The 14,795-nt window shown below is 63.9% G+C and overlaps 1 protein-coding gene across 4 annotated transcripts in view; it reads left to right on the forward strand.

Annotated features, from left to right (window-relative positions):
• Positions 1 to 14,795, forward strand: part of LOC141976582 (plasma membrane calcium-transporting ATPase 3) — a 37,984-nt gene extending 23,189 nt beyond the window's left edge. For 2 of the 4 annotated variants that reach the window (XM_074937615.1, XM_074937616.1), the window contains 2 exons: positions 48 to 230; positions 14,410 to 14,733. In XM_074937615.1, coding sequence (XP_074793716.1) covers positions 48 to 230; positions 14,410 to 14,718 — 492 coding nt within the window. In that variant the 3' untranslated portion in view covers positions 14,719 to 14,733. Of the gene's footprint in view, positions 1 to 47; positions 231 to 3,724; positions 3,882 to 14,409 lie in introns of all 4 variants that reach the window. The other 2 variants (XM_074937618.1, XM_074937617.1) reach the window with 2 other exon arrangements.

Genomic DNA, 14,795 nt, shown 5'->3' on the forward strand with positions numbered 1-14,795 from the left:
GTGTGCGCTGGGGGTGGGTTTAACCCCTTCTCTGATTTCCCCTGCAGCTGATCGCCACCATCCCCACCAGCCACCTGAAATGCCTGAAGGAGGCAGGGCATGGGCCCGGCAAGGACGAGATCACGGATGAGGAGATGGCAGAGGACGAGGAGGAGATAGACCACGCCGAGCGGGAGCTGCGCCGCGGCCAGATCCTCTGGTTCCGCGGCCTCAACCGCATCCAGACCCAGGTAGGGCCCGGGGTATCCCACCGCCCCCACCAATGCATTAATCCGCCTCCCTTTCTGACCTCCCCTCCACGCCCCTTCACGCTTGTACCTGGACTGGGGAATGTGGGATCCCACTTACCCCACCAATGTGTCAACAAGCTCGCCCGCCTCCCTTCCCCACTCCCTTTTTTGCTTTTGTGCCTAGATGTGACGGGAGGAGAGAGACAGCCAGGAATCTCCTAGCCCTGAGCAGGGGATCCGGTGGCCACTTGGCTCATGGCCCTGTTGTTTCCGATTTCAATTCTCGCTCAAACGAATAGGAGACCCAGATGTCCTGAGTCCGATCTGGGGCTAGATGGGCACCCATGGTATTATCCATAGGTGGGTGGGAGGGCATCTCCTAAGCCACTCAGGACACCAGAATGGGGTGTTTCTTGTCGCCCAGTTCACAACCTGCCCCCTCTCTAACTTGCTGTGGGTACGGACACTGGGCATCAGAGTTCGCACCCTAGTGAGATGAATGGGGCAGCTCCCCCCTTCTCAGAGTGATTGGGTCAGGCTCTCCGCAAACTCAGGCATGGCTGGTGAGGAGCCAGGACCCCAGGGTTTTTGCTGTCATTTGACCCTTCCTCTGCCCAGAGAGTTTATCTCCAACCCATCATTTACATGTAGTCCCGTAGTGCCCCCTAGCAGGGCTCTGCACAGACCTTATACCCTAAGGGGTGGATTTCAGCCCCGGCCCTGTAGCCGAATGAGCCCCAGATGGGAGATGTGACTTCCCCTGTCCCCAACCTTAACTCTGCCCCCTGCATGGCCCCCTCCTGAGCCCACTGCACTCCGTCATGTATCTCTGACCCCAGGGTGTGGGGGGCACACTTCAGGATGGGGAGTGGGCAGAGTTAAGGTTATTTTGGGAAACGTCTCCATCATCCCCCATAGGATGCGGGAGAGGGAGCTGGACTTGCTGTGGCTGGCTATAAGGTGCCAGTTCTTAAGGGGGCGACAGCAAAATTCACCTTGGGGCCATCCCCGGGCATCCTTGTCTGGCTGCTGGGAGGAATTCCCCAGGCAGGAGCTCAGGGGATGTGATCAGAGAGAGCCAAGGAATATCAGCGACCGGACCTGGTCGACGATTCCTCCAGCTTTGTCTACAAAACAAGGATTTCGTTTGGGAGGGGGCCCCGAAGGTTTCAGCTGGAAATATTCAAAGTGTTTGGTTGCTGGGGCAAAGAATCGTTCTGGCCTGAGAAATGTTCAGATTTTGGGCCCAAAGTACTCGGTGCTGGAGTGAAACCAGGCAGTTTTCAGCCAAGTTTACTCCACTTGGGGCCACAAGTATGTGGGGCTGGTCAGACACTTTCTGGTTCGGGCAAATTCTGGTAACTGGTTTTCAGACCAAAAACTGCAGTTTTCGGTCAAAAACATTGGGTTTTGGCCATTTTGGGTCAAAAATATCCAGTTTTCAGAAGTTTTCAACCAAAAATTCTCTCTCTGAGGGGAGGGGATGAAAATAATTGGGGGGGGTTTCAGCTAAAATAGAGTTTTGGGCCCAAAATACACAGTTTGGGGTCATCTTCAGCCCAACCACAAATACTCCAAAGTGTATGGCCGAAATGATCCAGGGCTCAGTCGTCAAAGTGAACGGGTTTTGAAATAGGGGCTGAAAATTTTATTTTTCTGCCAATCCCCTTTTTTGAAAAACTAGGAGAAGTTGACGTTTTCCCAGGACAGTGTTGTGGAAAAGGGGGAAGGTGAATGGAACTTTTCTGCGGAGAGGGAAATCCCCAGCTCCCGTTCTGGGCCCAGCTCTGGGCGGTCTGAGGAACTAACCGAGCATCGGGGAGGGTATAAACCAACCTCCGACAATCACGGGATCAGACGATGTTTCTCCCAAGGGCCGGGCAGCCATAAGCTCCTACGAGGGCACCCTGAAGCAGCGAGGCAGAATGCCGGGCTAGATGGGCCCTCTCTTCAGAGGACCGCTGTTACTAACCTGCTTTCTGATTGCAGCCGGCATCTCTTGGAGGGACGTGGCGGATTGTAACTTGTTTCCTTCCCTTTCTTAACGTGAGGGACAGAGCCCGGCTTATGGTGGCTTGGACAGAGAGCTGCTCATCTTTGCATCTCTGCACGCACCCAGCTCTCCTGTTGCCAGCCCCCCTGCTCTGACTGCTAGGCCCTACTCCCCTCCCCGAGCTGGGAGAGAACCCGGGAGTCCTGGCTCCCAGAACCAGCTGGTGTCAATCGGCCATCGCTCCTTTGAAAGACGCAGCCACACCCTCTAAGGGATGGATTTAAACTGATTTAGTTGCAATCCGTGTGGACGCACTCAATCTGGTTTAGCAGAGGTCGATTTAAGGAATCGGTCAGGGATCTTGATTTGAAATCGGCGCGTCCATTCAAGGCGGAGCGCACCCGTTTCCAAACCAATTCAAATTCAATCCTGGGAAGCCGGGACTCGGCAAAGGACTTGGGGCGGGGCAGATAATCTGTGGGGCCAAGCGAGAGCCGGGGGGGAGGTGACTTTCCCTCTGGATGTGCCCCTGGTGCGCCTCTGCTGGATCCTGCCTCCAGCACCGGGGTGATGAGCGGGAGCAGCTCCGAGCGGAGCCATGGGCCCGATGGAAGGGTTAGGCCCAGAGGAGCCCGAGGAGCAAGTTGATCCCCACTGGGAGGGAGCAGTGAGAAATCTGCCCTCCCCGTGCAGCTATCCCCTTCCAGCCGGCAACGCTTTCTGACCCTACCCTGGCAGCCGCACGGTGCCCCCACGGGCAGCTGCCTGGGGGGCCCAGCCCGAGGGCCGGCCCTGAGGCTGAGGGGCGAGTGGATCCCAGCCCTCCGCGGGGAGCAGACATGGGGTGCCCCACGAGCCGGCAGCCGCAGGTCGAACCAGACTGGTTCAGGCTGCGACGAAGGGGCCGGTGTTCAAGGCCAAGGGGAGTTAGCTCCTGGGACGGTTTCCGCCGGGGTCGTGGTGGAGTCTCCTTCACGGGTGCCGCGCAAATCACGACGGGACGCGTCTCTTCCGAGCCTGCCCTGGCTCGGCCGGGATCTGATCCAGGGACCCCGTGGCCGGGTCAGACAGATGCTCCCACGGTCCCTTAGCCAGCAGGAACCTCCGCACGAGCCAGCCGCCGTCAATGGAGCGAGGCCGATTTGCATCCAGCCCCCACCAGCGCCCCCCTCCCCGTTTACCCAGCCTCCTCGGCTCCAGCCATTGCTTGGGGGCGGGGGAAGCCCCCCAAGATCATCAGTGTGGCTTGAAAACGGGGCTGCTTCCCAAGCCACTGGCGGGTGCCCCGTTCCAAGGCGTCTCCACCCCCACAAGGGGGTTCGTTGTTTTGACCCCAAGCCGAGATTCCCCCCGACCCCAGCAGCCGGCCTGGGCTTCTTTTTTTTAAAGTCCTCCCACCAAAGCCCCCAGATCTCCGCAGCCACCGCCTCCCCTGTCCCCCCCCCCGACGCCCAGCGCCAACCGCGGACGACGTCTCTGTGTCTCGTTTTCTCTCTCCTAGATGGAAGTAGTTAGCACCTTCAAGAGAAGCGGCTCCTTTCAGGGGGCTGTGCGGCGCCGCTCCTCGGTCCTCAGCCAGCTGCACGAAGTAACCAATCTTTCTACCCCTACTCACGTAATTCTCTCCGCTGGCAATCCCACTTCTGCCACCATCGGGAGTGAGTCACCGTTTTGCTCTTACTGCTTGTGTGCTTTTGAACAACAAAAAAAGGCAGATTTAACGTCTCCCCCCTTCTCCCCGCCTCCTATGGCCCCCCCATTCCGCCCACCGCCCCGGCCCCCCCATGCTCACTGTTGGTCTCCTATCTATTTTCAGTTCTCTCTCTGCTCTCTGTCTGACCTCAGGCGAGCCGGATTTCCATTTCCTAAAGCCATACGGTCGCTTTCTCTCTTTCGCCTTTAGCCGGTTGATTCAAACACCCACCCCCCCACCCCTTTATTGGTTCCCTCTTCTGTCCTTCCGGGGCGGCTTCCCCAGCTGCACCGCCGTTCAGCTGGGGGTCTGGCCCCATTCGCAGTCAGGGTTTGGGTCCGTGTCCTTTTCTCCGTGTTTCTGTGCGTGCCCGTTTGGGAGTGGGGAGAGGTCAGAGACCCCCATGCTGCCCTGGCCCCTTTGCGGACCCCCAAACAGGCCAGATTCCACCACCGAACACACCCATGAATGAACAGAGGAATCAGATTCGGATTTGGTGTGAAGCTGGAGGGACTCCCTTCACGTGAGCCAAGCTTATTGATGGGCTACTGGGGCATGGCTGGGTTAGAGAAATCAGATCAGGAATTTCTGTTTCCCGTGGGGCTACGTTAGACCGGGGGCGCACTCAGAGGGGCGTGGGAGAGGGTCAACGCTGGGGGTGGTCTCTGTTCCCCTCCTCTGAGACGGGGGCAGGCAGGATACCGGGCTAGATGGGCCGCTCAGCCCCCCTCTCCCCCAGCCTCCCTGAAAATCTGCAGCGCTCCCTTCCCCAGTGAACTGCCTTTCTCCTCCTCTAAGAAGCGCATGGTGACAGGCCGAGGCCGGCGAGGGAAGCGGTGACCGTTGCTCCCTTCCCCGGGTGGAGCCCCGGCGTCCTGGGGGTCAGAAATACCAAGTAAGGGGGCTGTGGGGTTTGCTGCAGCCGGGGAGGGACGGCCTCTCGGTCCTGCCTTCTCCTGTGGCTCGATGTCGTCCTTTCGCGCCCCGCTCCCCGCAGGGTAAGCCTTCGAGTATGAGCCCGCCCGACTTCTTGCTCTCGACGCTTTTTTCCCCGATCTCGATCTCTCGCTGCTTTTTCTCTCCACACAGCTCTGTGTCCTGTTCGCCTCTGCCCCCCGCCCCGCGCATCCCTCCTACCAGCACCCCCCCCGCCGGCGCCCAGTGGGGTCTTGACGAAGGCTGTGTTTCTTTTAGGAACTGATCAGCGGCCGGGCGGCCTGGCAGGGTCATTTCAGGAGCGATTGGAAACCGAATACGAACCCTTCCCCTGCCCTGGCCCCTCCAGAATACAAGAGGGGGTGGGGATCAGGGAGGGAACCTGGCTGTAACGTCCCCCTGTCCCCTGCCAAGCAGGGCCGGGCTCAAAGCAACGTCGATTTCAGGTCCAGCCCTTCATAACCACCATGGGGTCAAGCCGGGCGGGGACCGAGCTTGGCCACGGGCGCAGGGCTCAGACCGGGAGCTCTCCCAGGCGCACGTGCAGCGCCTTGCACAACGGGGTCCCTGTCGCACCAGGAGCGGCACCGACCCCTCGTGGCCAAGATCGGGGGGCCCCTGTCGTACAGGGCGCTGAACGGCCCCCACCCTCGAGAGCTCACCCCCTGAACAAACAAAGGCAGGGTCATTGGCTCCATTTCCCAGACCGGGAAACTCCAGATCGGGGGGGGGGAGCTGCCACCTTACAGTGTGCAAAAAAAAGCCCCCAACCCTACACAAATACACACCCATGAGCAAGCTCCCCCGCTCCCTCCCTCCCGGGATTCCGCCTCCCATTGCAAAACTGTCGCCAGCCGCAGCCTGAAATGAACCCCAGACGCTCCCCCCATTCCTGCCTCCCCCCCATCCTCCCATGTCAACCCCCGTTTTTCCCCCCCTTTCCAGCTGCCACGAGGAGCCGGGACGGAGCCACCTGTCCGGCTGCCAGGAGTCTGCTGCTTTTCGAGTGTTTGGGGGGGGGGTCTTTCAATCACACCTCTCATTCCCCCCCTCCCTCACCCTGACCACCCCCATCCCATCCCTGACTTTGCTTTCTGCTCACTGCCAGGGTGCTCGAGATCCCCACCAAACCCGGGCTGCTCGCGCCCATCTGACACCGTAGCGATGGGGGGAGGCCCTTAGCTGCCCTCCCCTAAATGCCATTCTTTGGGGCTGCAGCTGCACAGACCCCGCCCCCCAACTGAGGTCGGGGGCCCCTGTCACACTGGACACTGTGGAGACACCCCCCATCCTGACCCAGATAGGGGCCCCTGTCACACTGGGTGCTGTTTGTACACAGTCCCTGCCCCGAAGAGCTCACGGGGTGAATAGACAGAGGGGGAAACTGAGGCAACGTGCCACAGCAGCCAGGCTGAGCTGGGAGTAGGACCCAGGAGTCCTGAGCCTCGAACCGCCCAAACCAGCCTCCCTCTGAGCCGCTGTTGTGAGCCCGGGTCGCACCGCGCAGCCCCAAACCGTGGGGGCGTGCAGGAAACAACAAACTTGGGGGGGGCAGCTTTTTGCTCCACCTAGTGGACAGATGTGGAGGGTCCTGCCTCCTTGCCCACGTTCACCCCACCTTTGCACCCCTTTTCTCCCACTCTGCCTCTTTCCTCCTCCCTCCCCTTTTGTTTCCGCAGGGACCCAATCCTGACACACACCCCCGGAGGGGTTACCGGGCTCTATTTGCTGTCCCAGCCCCTTTATCCCCCCCCCCCGGCATCTCTTCATTCGCGGCCTCTGGGGGTGGGGGTGCGTGGCATGGATGGGCACACGGAGCCGCTGGCATGAGCCCCCCTGCTCCCCGCTAAGATCCAGCAAGGATGGGCGTGAATACTCGAACGTTTACCGCGCTCTCGCATGCCTCGTGTCTGTCTGTCCTCCCTCGGCTGGCCCGGCGCGAGGCCTTTGTCCCTCCCTCCGTCGCCTGGGTCGGCTTCCTGCTCTGCCCTTCCGGGGTGCCCCACCCTGCTCTGCATGGCGCACGGCTTGGGGAGGGGGCTAGGCTGAAGGCAGCGCTGGCTAGATTACAATCCTGCCAAAGAAAAGGTCGGTTTGGGGTGGCTGACGGGGTTGCACGGACCTGGGCACAGCACAGATGCCTCCCATCCCACCCGGGCGAAGGCCCCAAGAGGCCAGGCGGGGCACAGACCCCGCCTGGGTTCAGGGCCCCTGCTGCTGTCCCTGTCCCGAAGAGCTCAGAGAAAGGACGGGGCACCCCCCCCCCCACAGAGGGAGCTTGAGAGTGAAGCATGGGACGGAGGCGCAGGTGGAACCCAGGGGTCCTAGCCACACACACACTGTAACCACCAGACTCCCACTCTCCTCCCGGAGCCGGGGAGAGAACCCCGGAGTCCTGGCTCCCAGGCCCCCTGTTCTAACCACTAGCCCCCACTCTCCTCCCAGAGCCAGGGAGAGAACCCCGGAGTCCTGGCTCCCAGGCCCCCTGTTCTAACCACCAGACTCCCACTCTCCTCCCAGAGCTGGGGAGAGAACCCCGGAGTCCTGGCTCCCAGGCCCCCTGCTCTAACCACTAGACCCCACTCTCCTCCCAGAGCCGGGGAGAGAACCCCGGAGTCCTGGCTCCCAGGCCCCCTGCTCTAACCACTAGACCCCACTCTCCTCCCAGAGCCGGGGAGAGAACCCCGGAGTCCTGGCTCCCAGGCCCCCTGTTCTAACCACCAGACTCCCACTCTCCTCCCAGAGCTGGGGAGAGAACCCCGGAGTCCTGGCTCCCAGGCCCCCTGCTCTAACCACTAGACCCCACTCTCCTCCCAGAGCCGGGGAGAGAACCCCGGAGTCCTGGCTCCCAGGCCCCCTGTTCTAACCACTAGCCCCCACTCTCCTCCCAGAGCCAGGGAGAGAACCCCAGAGTCCTGGCTCCCAGGCCCCCTGCTCTAACCACTAGACCCCACTCTCCTCCCAGGGCCAGGGAGAGAACCCCGGAGTCCTGGCTCCCAGGCCCCCTGCTCTAACCACTAGCCCCCACTCTTCTCCCAGAGCCGGGGAGAGAACCCCGGAGTCCTGGCTCCCGATCCCCCCGACACACACACACACTCTGACTCACGGGCTCCCAACCCTTGAGTGCACCCCCCTTTCCCAGGAAGGGGGAGTCTCTCCTAGCTGACCCCTCCCCTTGCTTAGTTTTCAAAGGTGCGGCACTGCCCCAGTGGGGTTGGGGGGGTCAGTGACACGTAACCCCCTGCCCTGTTCTGCCTGCAAAGCCCAACCTCCATGGCAATCGGCTGGGGCTGGGGCACGCTGGATGTGTGTGTGTGTGTGTGTGTGTGGGTGCGGGCGGGCGGGGGGGTTCTTCCCGCTCTAGCATGTGCTGTCTCCCCGGGGGGCTCCCCCCACCCCGTCCCCTGGCTGGGAGCAGGCCCTACCCACAATGCACTGCACAGCCCCGGAGAACAGGTGAGCCCAGGTGGGAGGATCGGCTGCCCCAGAAGGTACCATGCGAGCGGCACAGGGCTCTTAACGGGACCCCCCCAGGGCCCGACTCCTCCTGCCTTGGGCCCTGATCCAGGCCTCCCCCGGAATCAATCACCCCCCGTCCTGAGTTGGGCACGGCCCCCAGACAAGTGCAGGGCCCCCCCCCCATGCCTCCTATGGGTGCAACAGCTCCCAAATGGAGCAACCCCTGCCCCACAAGAGGAGTGGGAGGCGTAAGTGGCCTCTGCATAGCAAGGTGACCATTACCCCCGCGGCGGCTCTGGCCCCATTGACTCCCTGGGGCGACGGCCCATTGTCCCCAGCGGGGGGGCTCTGGCCCCATTGACTCCCTGGAGCGACGGCCCATTGTCCCCAGCTGGGGGGCTCTGGCCCCATTGACTCCATGGGGCGACGGCCCATTGTCACCAGCTGGGGGGCTCTGGCCCCATTGACTCCCTGGAGCGACGACCCATTGTCCCCAGCTGGGGGGCTCTGGCCCCATTGACTCCCTGGGGCGACGGCCCATTGTCCCCAGCTGGGGGGCTCTGGCCCCATTGACTCCCTGGGGCGACGGCCCCTTGTCCCCAGCTGGGGGGCTCTGGCCCCATTGACTCCATGGGGCAACGGCCCATTTTCCCCAGCGGGGGGGCTCTGGCCCCATTGACTCCATGGGGCGACGGCCCATTGTCCCCAGCTGGGGGGCTCTGGCCCCACTGACTCCCTGGAGCGACGGCCCATTGACCCTGGGGTGGGGGGTCTGGCTTTTTAGGCCGTCATCAGAAGGATGCGGCGGGGTTAAATGCCTGCTCAAGGAGCCCAGCAAAGGGTTGGGAGGCTGTAAACACCCCTCCCTCCCCAGCCCGGGGGCCACAGTGAACCCAGGCGTCCGGGAATTTTGAACCCAGGCAACAGGCTCTGCCACTTTTCTGTTGCTGTTTTTTCTTTTTGTTCGATCAAAGCTCATTCCACCCCCACCCCATTTCCCCTCCCTCCAGCCCCTCTGCTGCTGCGTATGGCCCGTGGGCGCTAGCCGCCGGCTCTGCGCGTTCGTGTTCCTTGTGGGGGGCACGTCCAGGCTGGCCCGGCGCAGGAGCCAGGGACTGGTCATCACAGGGCCTACGGGGCGGGAAAAGGGATGGGACCCAGGGAGCTGGAGGGTGGACTTGTTGGGGGAGCAGTGGGAGAGGGGGCATGGATGGATAGGGGATAGGATAGATAGATACATGGGTGGGGTGAATGGATGTGGGGTAGGACAGATAGCCGGGGGACGGATGGGGTAGGATAGATACAGAGACTAGGATGGATGGATGGATGGATGTGGGGTAGGACGGCTAGCGGGGGGAGGGAGAGGTAGGAGAGACACGGAGACGGGGGTGTCTAGGGGATGGATGTGGGGTAGGACGGCTAGCGGGGGGAGGGAGGGGTAGGAGAGACACGGAGACGGGGGTGTCTAGGGGATGGATGTGGGGTAGGACGGCTAGCGGGGGGAGGGAGGGGTAGGAGAGACACGGAGACGGGGGTGTCTAGGGGACGGATGTGGGGTAGGACGGCTAGCGGGGGGAGGGAGGGGTAGGAGACACACGGAGACGGGGGTGTCTAGGGGATGGATGTGGGGTAGGAAGGCTAGCGGGGGGAGGGAGGGGTAGGAGACACACGGAGACGGGGGTGTCTAGGGGACGGATGTGGGGTAGGAAGGCTAGCGGGGGGAGGGAGGGGTAGGAGAGACACGGAGACGGGGGTGTCTAGGGGACGGATGTGGGGTAGGAAGGCTAGCGGGGGGAGGGAGGGGTAGGAGAGACACGGAGACGGGGGTGTCTAGGGGACGGATGTGGGGTAGGACGGCTAGCGGGGGGAGGGAGGGGTAGGAGAGACACGGAGACGGGGGTGTCTAGGGGACGGATGTGGGGTAGGACGGCTAGCGGGGGGAGGGAGGGGTAGGAGAGACACGGAGACGGGGGTGTCTAGGGGACGGATGTGGGGTAGGACGGCTAGCGGGGGGAGGGAGGGGTAGGAGAGACACGGAGACGGGGGTGTCTAGGGGATGGATGTGGGGTAGGACGGCTAGCGGGGGGAGGGTGGGGTAGGAGAGACACGGAGACGGGGGTGTCTAGGGGACGGATGTGGGGTAGGACGGCTAGCGGGGGGAGGGAGGGGTAGGAGAGACACGGAGACGGGGGTGTCTAGGGGATGGATGTGGGGTAGGACGGCTAGCGGGGGGAGGGAGGGGTAGGAGAGACACGGAGACGGGGGTGTCTAGGGGATGGATGTGGGGTAGGACGGCTAGCGGGGGGAGGGAGGGGTAGGAGAGACACGGAGACGGGGGTGTCTAGGGGACGGATGTGGGGTAGGACGGCTAGCGGGGGGAGGGAGGGTAGGAGAGACACGGAGACGGGGGTGTCTAGGGGACGGATGTGGGGTAGGACGGCTAGCGGGGGGAGGGAGGGGTAGGAGAGACACGGAGACGGGGGTGTCTAGGGGACGGATGTGGGGTAGGACGGCTAGCGGGGGGAGGGAGGGGTAGGAGAGACACGGAGACGGGGGTGTCTAGGGGACGGATGTGGGGTAGGACGGGCTAGCGGGGGGAGGGAGGGGTAGGAGAGACACGGAGACGGGGGTGTCTAGGGGACGGATGTGGGGTAGGACGGCTAGCGGGGGGAGGGAGGGGTAGGAGAGACACGGAGACGGGGGTGTCTAGGGGACGGATGTGGGGTAGGACGGCTAGCGGGGGGAGGGAGGGGTAGGAGAGACACGGAGACGGGGGTGTCTAGGGGACGGATGTGGGGTAGGACGGCTAGCGGGGGGAGGGAGGGGTAGGAGAGACACGGAGACGGGGGTGTCTAGGGGATGGATGTGGGGTAGGACGGCTAGCGGGGGGAGGGAGGGGTAGGAGAGACACGGAGACGGGGGTGTCTAGAGGACGGATGTGGGGTAGGACGGCTAGCGGGGGGAGGGAGGGGTAGGAGAGACACGGAGACGGGGGTGTCTAGGGGACGGATGTGGGGTAGGACGGCTAGCGGGGGGAGGGAGGGGTAGGAGAGACACGGAGACGGGGGTGTCTAGAGGACAGATGTGGGGTAGGACGGCTAGCGGGGGGAGGGAGGGGTAGGAGAGACACGGAGACGGGGGTGTCTAGGGGACGGATGTGGGGTAGGAAGGCTAGCGGGGGGAGGGAGGGGTAGGAGACACACGGAGACGGGGGTGTCTAGGGGATGGATGTGGGGTAGGACGGCTAGCGGGGGGAGGGAGGGGTAGGAGACACACGGAGACGGGGGTGTCTAGGGGATGGATGTGGGGTAGGACGGCTAGCGGGGGGAGGGAGGGGTAGGAGACACACGGAGACGGGGGTGTCTAGGGGACGGATGTGGGGTAGGACGGCTAGCGGGGGGAGGGAGAGGTAGGAGAGACACGGAGACGGGGGTGTCTAGGGGACGGATGTGGGGTAGGACGGCTAGCGGGGGGAGGGAGGGGTAGGAGAGACACGGAGACGGGGGTGTCTAGGGGACGGATGTGGGGTAGGACGGCTAGCGGGGGGAGGGAGGGGTAGGAGAGACACGGAGACGGGGGTGTCTAGGGGACGGATGTGGGGTAGGACGGCTAGCGGGGGGAGGGAGGGGTAGGAGAGACACGGAGACGGGGGTGTCTAGGGGACGGATGTGGGGTAGGACGGCTAGCGGGGGGAGGGAGGGGTAGGAGAGACACGGAGACGGGGGTGTCTAGGGGACGGATGTGGGGTAGGACGGCTAGCGGGGGGAGGGAGGGGTAGGAGAGACACGGAGACGGGGGTGTCTAGGGGACGGATGTGGGGTAGGACGGCTAGCGGGGGGAGGGAGGGGTAGGAGAGACACGGAGACGGGGGTGTCTAGGGGACGGATGTGGGGTAGGACGGCTAGCGGGGGGAGGGAGGGGTAGGAGACACACGGAGACGGGGGTGTCTAGGGGACGGATGTGGGGTAGGACGGCTAGCGGGGGGAGGGTGGGGTAGGAGAGACACGGAGACGGGGGTGTCTAGGGGATGGATGTGGGGTAGGACGGCTAGCGGGGGGAGGGGTGGGGTAGGAGAGACACGGAGACGGGGGTGTCTAGGGGATGGATGTGGGGTAGGACGGCTAGCGGGGGGAGGGAGGGGTAGGAGAGACACGGAGACGGGGGTGTCTAGGGGACGGATGTGGGGTAGGACGGCTAGCGGGGGGAGGGAGGGGTAGGAGAGACACGGAGACGGGGGTGTCTAGAGGACGGATGTGGGGTAGGACGGCTAGCGGGGGGAGGGAGGGGTAGGAGAGACACGGAGACGGGGGTGTCTAGGGGACGGATGTGGGGTAGGACGGCTAGCGGGGGGAGGGAGGGGTAGGAGAGACACGGAGACGGGGGTGTCTAGGGGACGGATGTGGGGTAGGACGGCTAGCGGGGGGAGGGAGGGGTAGGAGAGACACGGAGACGGGGGTGTCTAGGGGACGGATGTGGGGTAGGACGGCTAGCGGGGGGAGGGTGGGGTAGGAGAGACACGGAGACGGGGGTGTCTAGGGGACAGATGTGGGGTAGGACGGCTAGCGGGGGGAGGGAGGGGTAGGAGAGACACGGAGACGGGGGTGTCTAGGGGACGGATGTGGGGTAGGACGGCTAGCGGGGGGAGGGAGGGGTAGGAGAGACACGGAGACGGGGGTGTCTAGGGGACGGATGTGGGGTAGGACGGCTAGCGGGGGGAGGGAGGGGTAGGAGAGACACGGAGACGGGGGTGTCTAGGGGACGGATGTGGGGTAGGACGGCTAGCGGGGGGAGGGAGGGGTAGGAGACACACGGAGACGGGGGTGTCTAGGGGACGGATGTGGGGTAGGACGGCTAGCGGGGGGAGGGTGGGGTAGGAGAGACACGGAGACGGGGGTGTCTAGGGGATGGATGTGGGGTAGGACGGCTAGCGGGGGGAGGGTGGGGTAGGAGAGACACGGAGACGGGGGTGTCTAGGGGATGGATGTGGGGTAGGACGGCTAGCGGGGGGAGGGAGGGGTAGGAGAGACACGGAGACGGGGGTGTCTAGGGGACGGATGTGGGGTAGGACGGCTAGCGGGGGGAGGGAGGGGTAGGAGAGACACGGAGACGGGGGTGTCTAGAGGACGGATGTGGGGTAGGACGGCTAGCGGGGGGAGGGAGGGGTAGGAGAGACACGGAGACGGGGGTGTCTAGGGGACGGATGTGGGGTAGGACGGCTAGCGGGGGGAGGGAGGGGTAGGAGAGACACGGAGACGGGGGTGTCTAGGGGACGGATGTGGGGTAGGACGGCTAGCGGGGGGAGGGTGGGGTAGGAGAGACACGGAGACGGGGGTGTCTAGGGGACGGATGTGGGGTAGGACGGCTAGCGGGGGGAGGGAGGGGTAGGAGAGACACGGAGACGGGGGTGTCTAGGGGATGGATGTGGGGTAGGACGGCTAGCGGGGGAGGGAGGGGTAGGAGAGACACGGAGACGGGGGTGTCTAGGGGACGGATGTGGGGTAGGACGGCTAGCGGGGGGAGGGAGGGGTAGGAGAGACACGGAGACGGGGGTGTCCAGGGGACAGATGGATGGACAGAGGGACGGTGCAGAACAGATGGACGGCTAGCTCAGGCTCGAGCTGATCACGTATTCCCGGGACTGGGAGCCAGGACTCCTGGGTTCTCTCTCTGGCTCCAGGAGGGGACTGGGGTCTCGGGTTAGAGCAGGGGGGGTTGCGAGCCAGGACTCCCGGGTTCTCTCCTTGGCTCCAGGAGGGGACTGGGGTCTCGGGTTAGAGCAGGGGGGCTGCGAGCCAGGACTCCTGGGTTCTCTCTCTGGCTCCAGGAGGGGACTGGGGTCTCGGGTTAGAGCAGGGGGGGCTGCGAGCCAGGACTCCTGGGTTCTCTCCTTGGCTCCAGGAGGGGACTGGGGTCTCAGGGGTTCGAGCAGGGGGGCTGCGAGCCAGGACTCCTGGGTTCTCTTCTGGATCGACAGTAACCACGTGACCGCAGGCTGCCCCCGGGCCTGTTGCCTGGATTGGCGCCTAGAACTCACCTTTCTTTCCCTCCTTTTCCTCCCCCCGTGCCCGCCCTGTGCCCGCCGGGGTCCCTCCGGCCAGATCCGCGTAGTGAGAGCGTTCCGTAGCTCGCTCTATGAAGGGCTGGAGAAGCCGGACTCCAAGCCCTCGATCCACAGCTTCATGGCCACCCCCCCGGAGTTCCCGCTGAACGATTACACCCACAACATCCCCCTGATCGACGAGACCGACGCGGAGGAGAGCGAGGCGGCCCGCCGGCCCCCCAGCCCCCCGCCCACCCCCAACAAGAACAACAACGCCATCGACAGCGGCGCCTACCTGGCCACCGACGAGGGCTCCAAGTCTCCTGCCTCCGCCAGCCCGCTCCACGGCGTGGAAACGTCCCTGTGACGCCCCAGCAGGCTGGCCCCACGGCGGGGGGCAGGAAGATCGAGCAGCCAGAGGGACGGGGGGCCCGGGCTCCTTCG

This window comes from Natator depressus, chromosome 23, assembly GCF_965152275.1.
Source record: "Natator depressus isolate rNatDep1 chromosome 23, rNatDep2.hap1, whole genome shotgun sequence".
Lineage (NCBI taxonomy): Eukaryota > Metazoa > Chordata > Testudines > Cheloniidae > Natator > Natator depressus.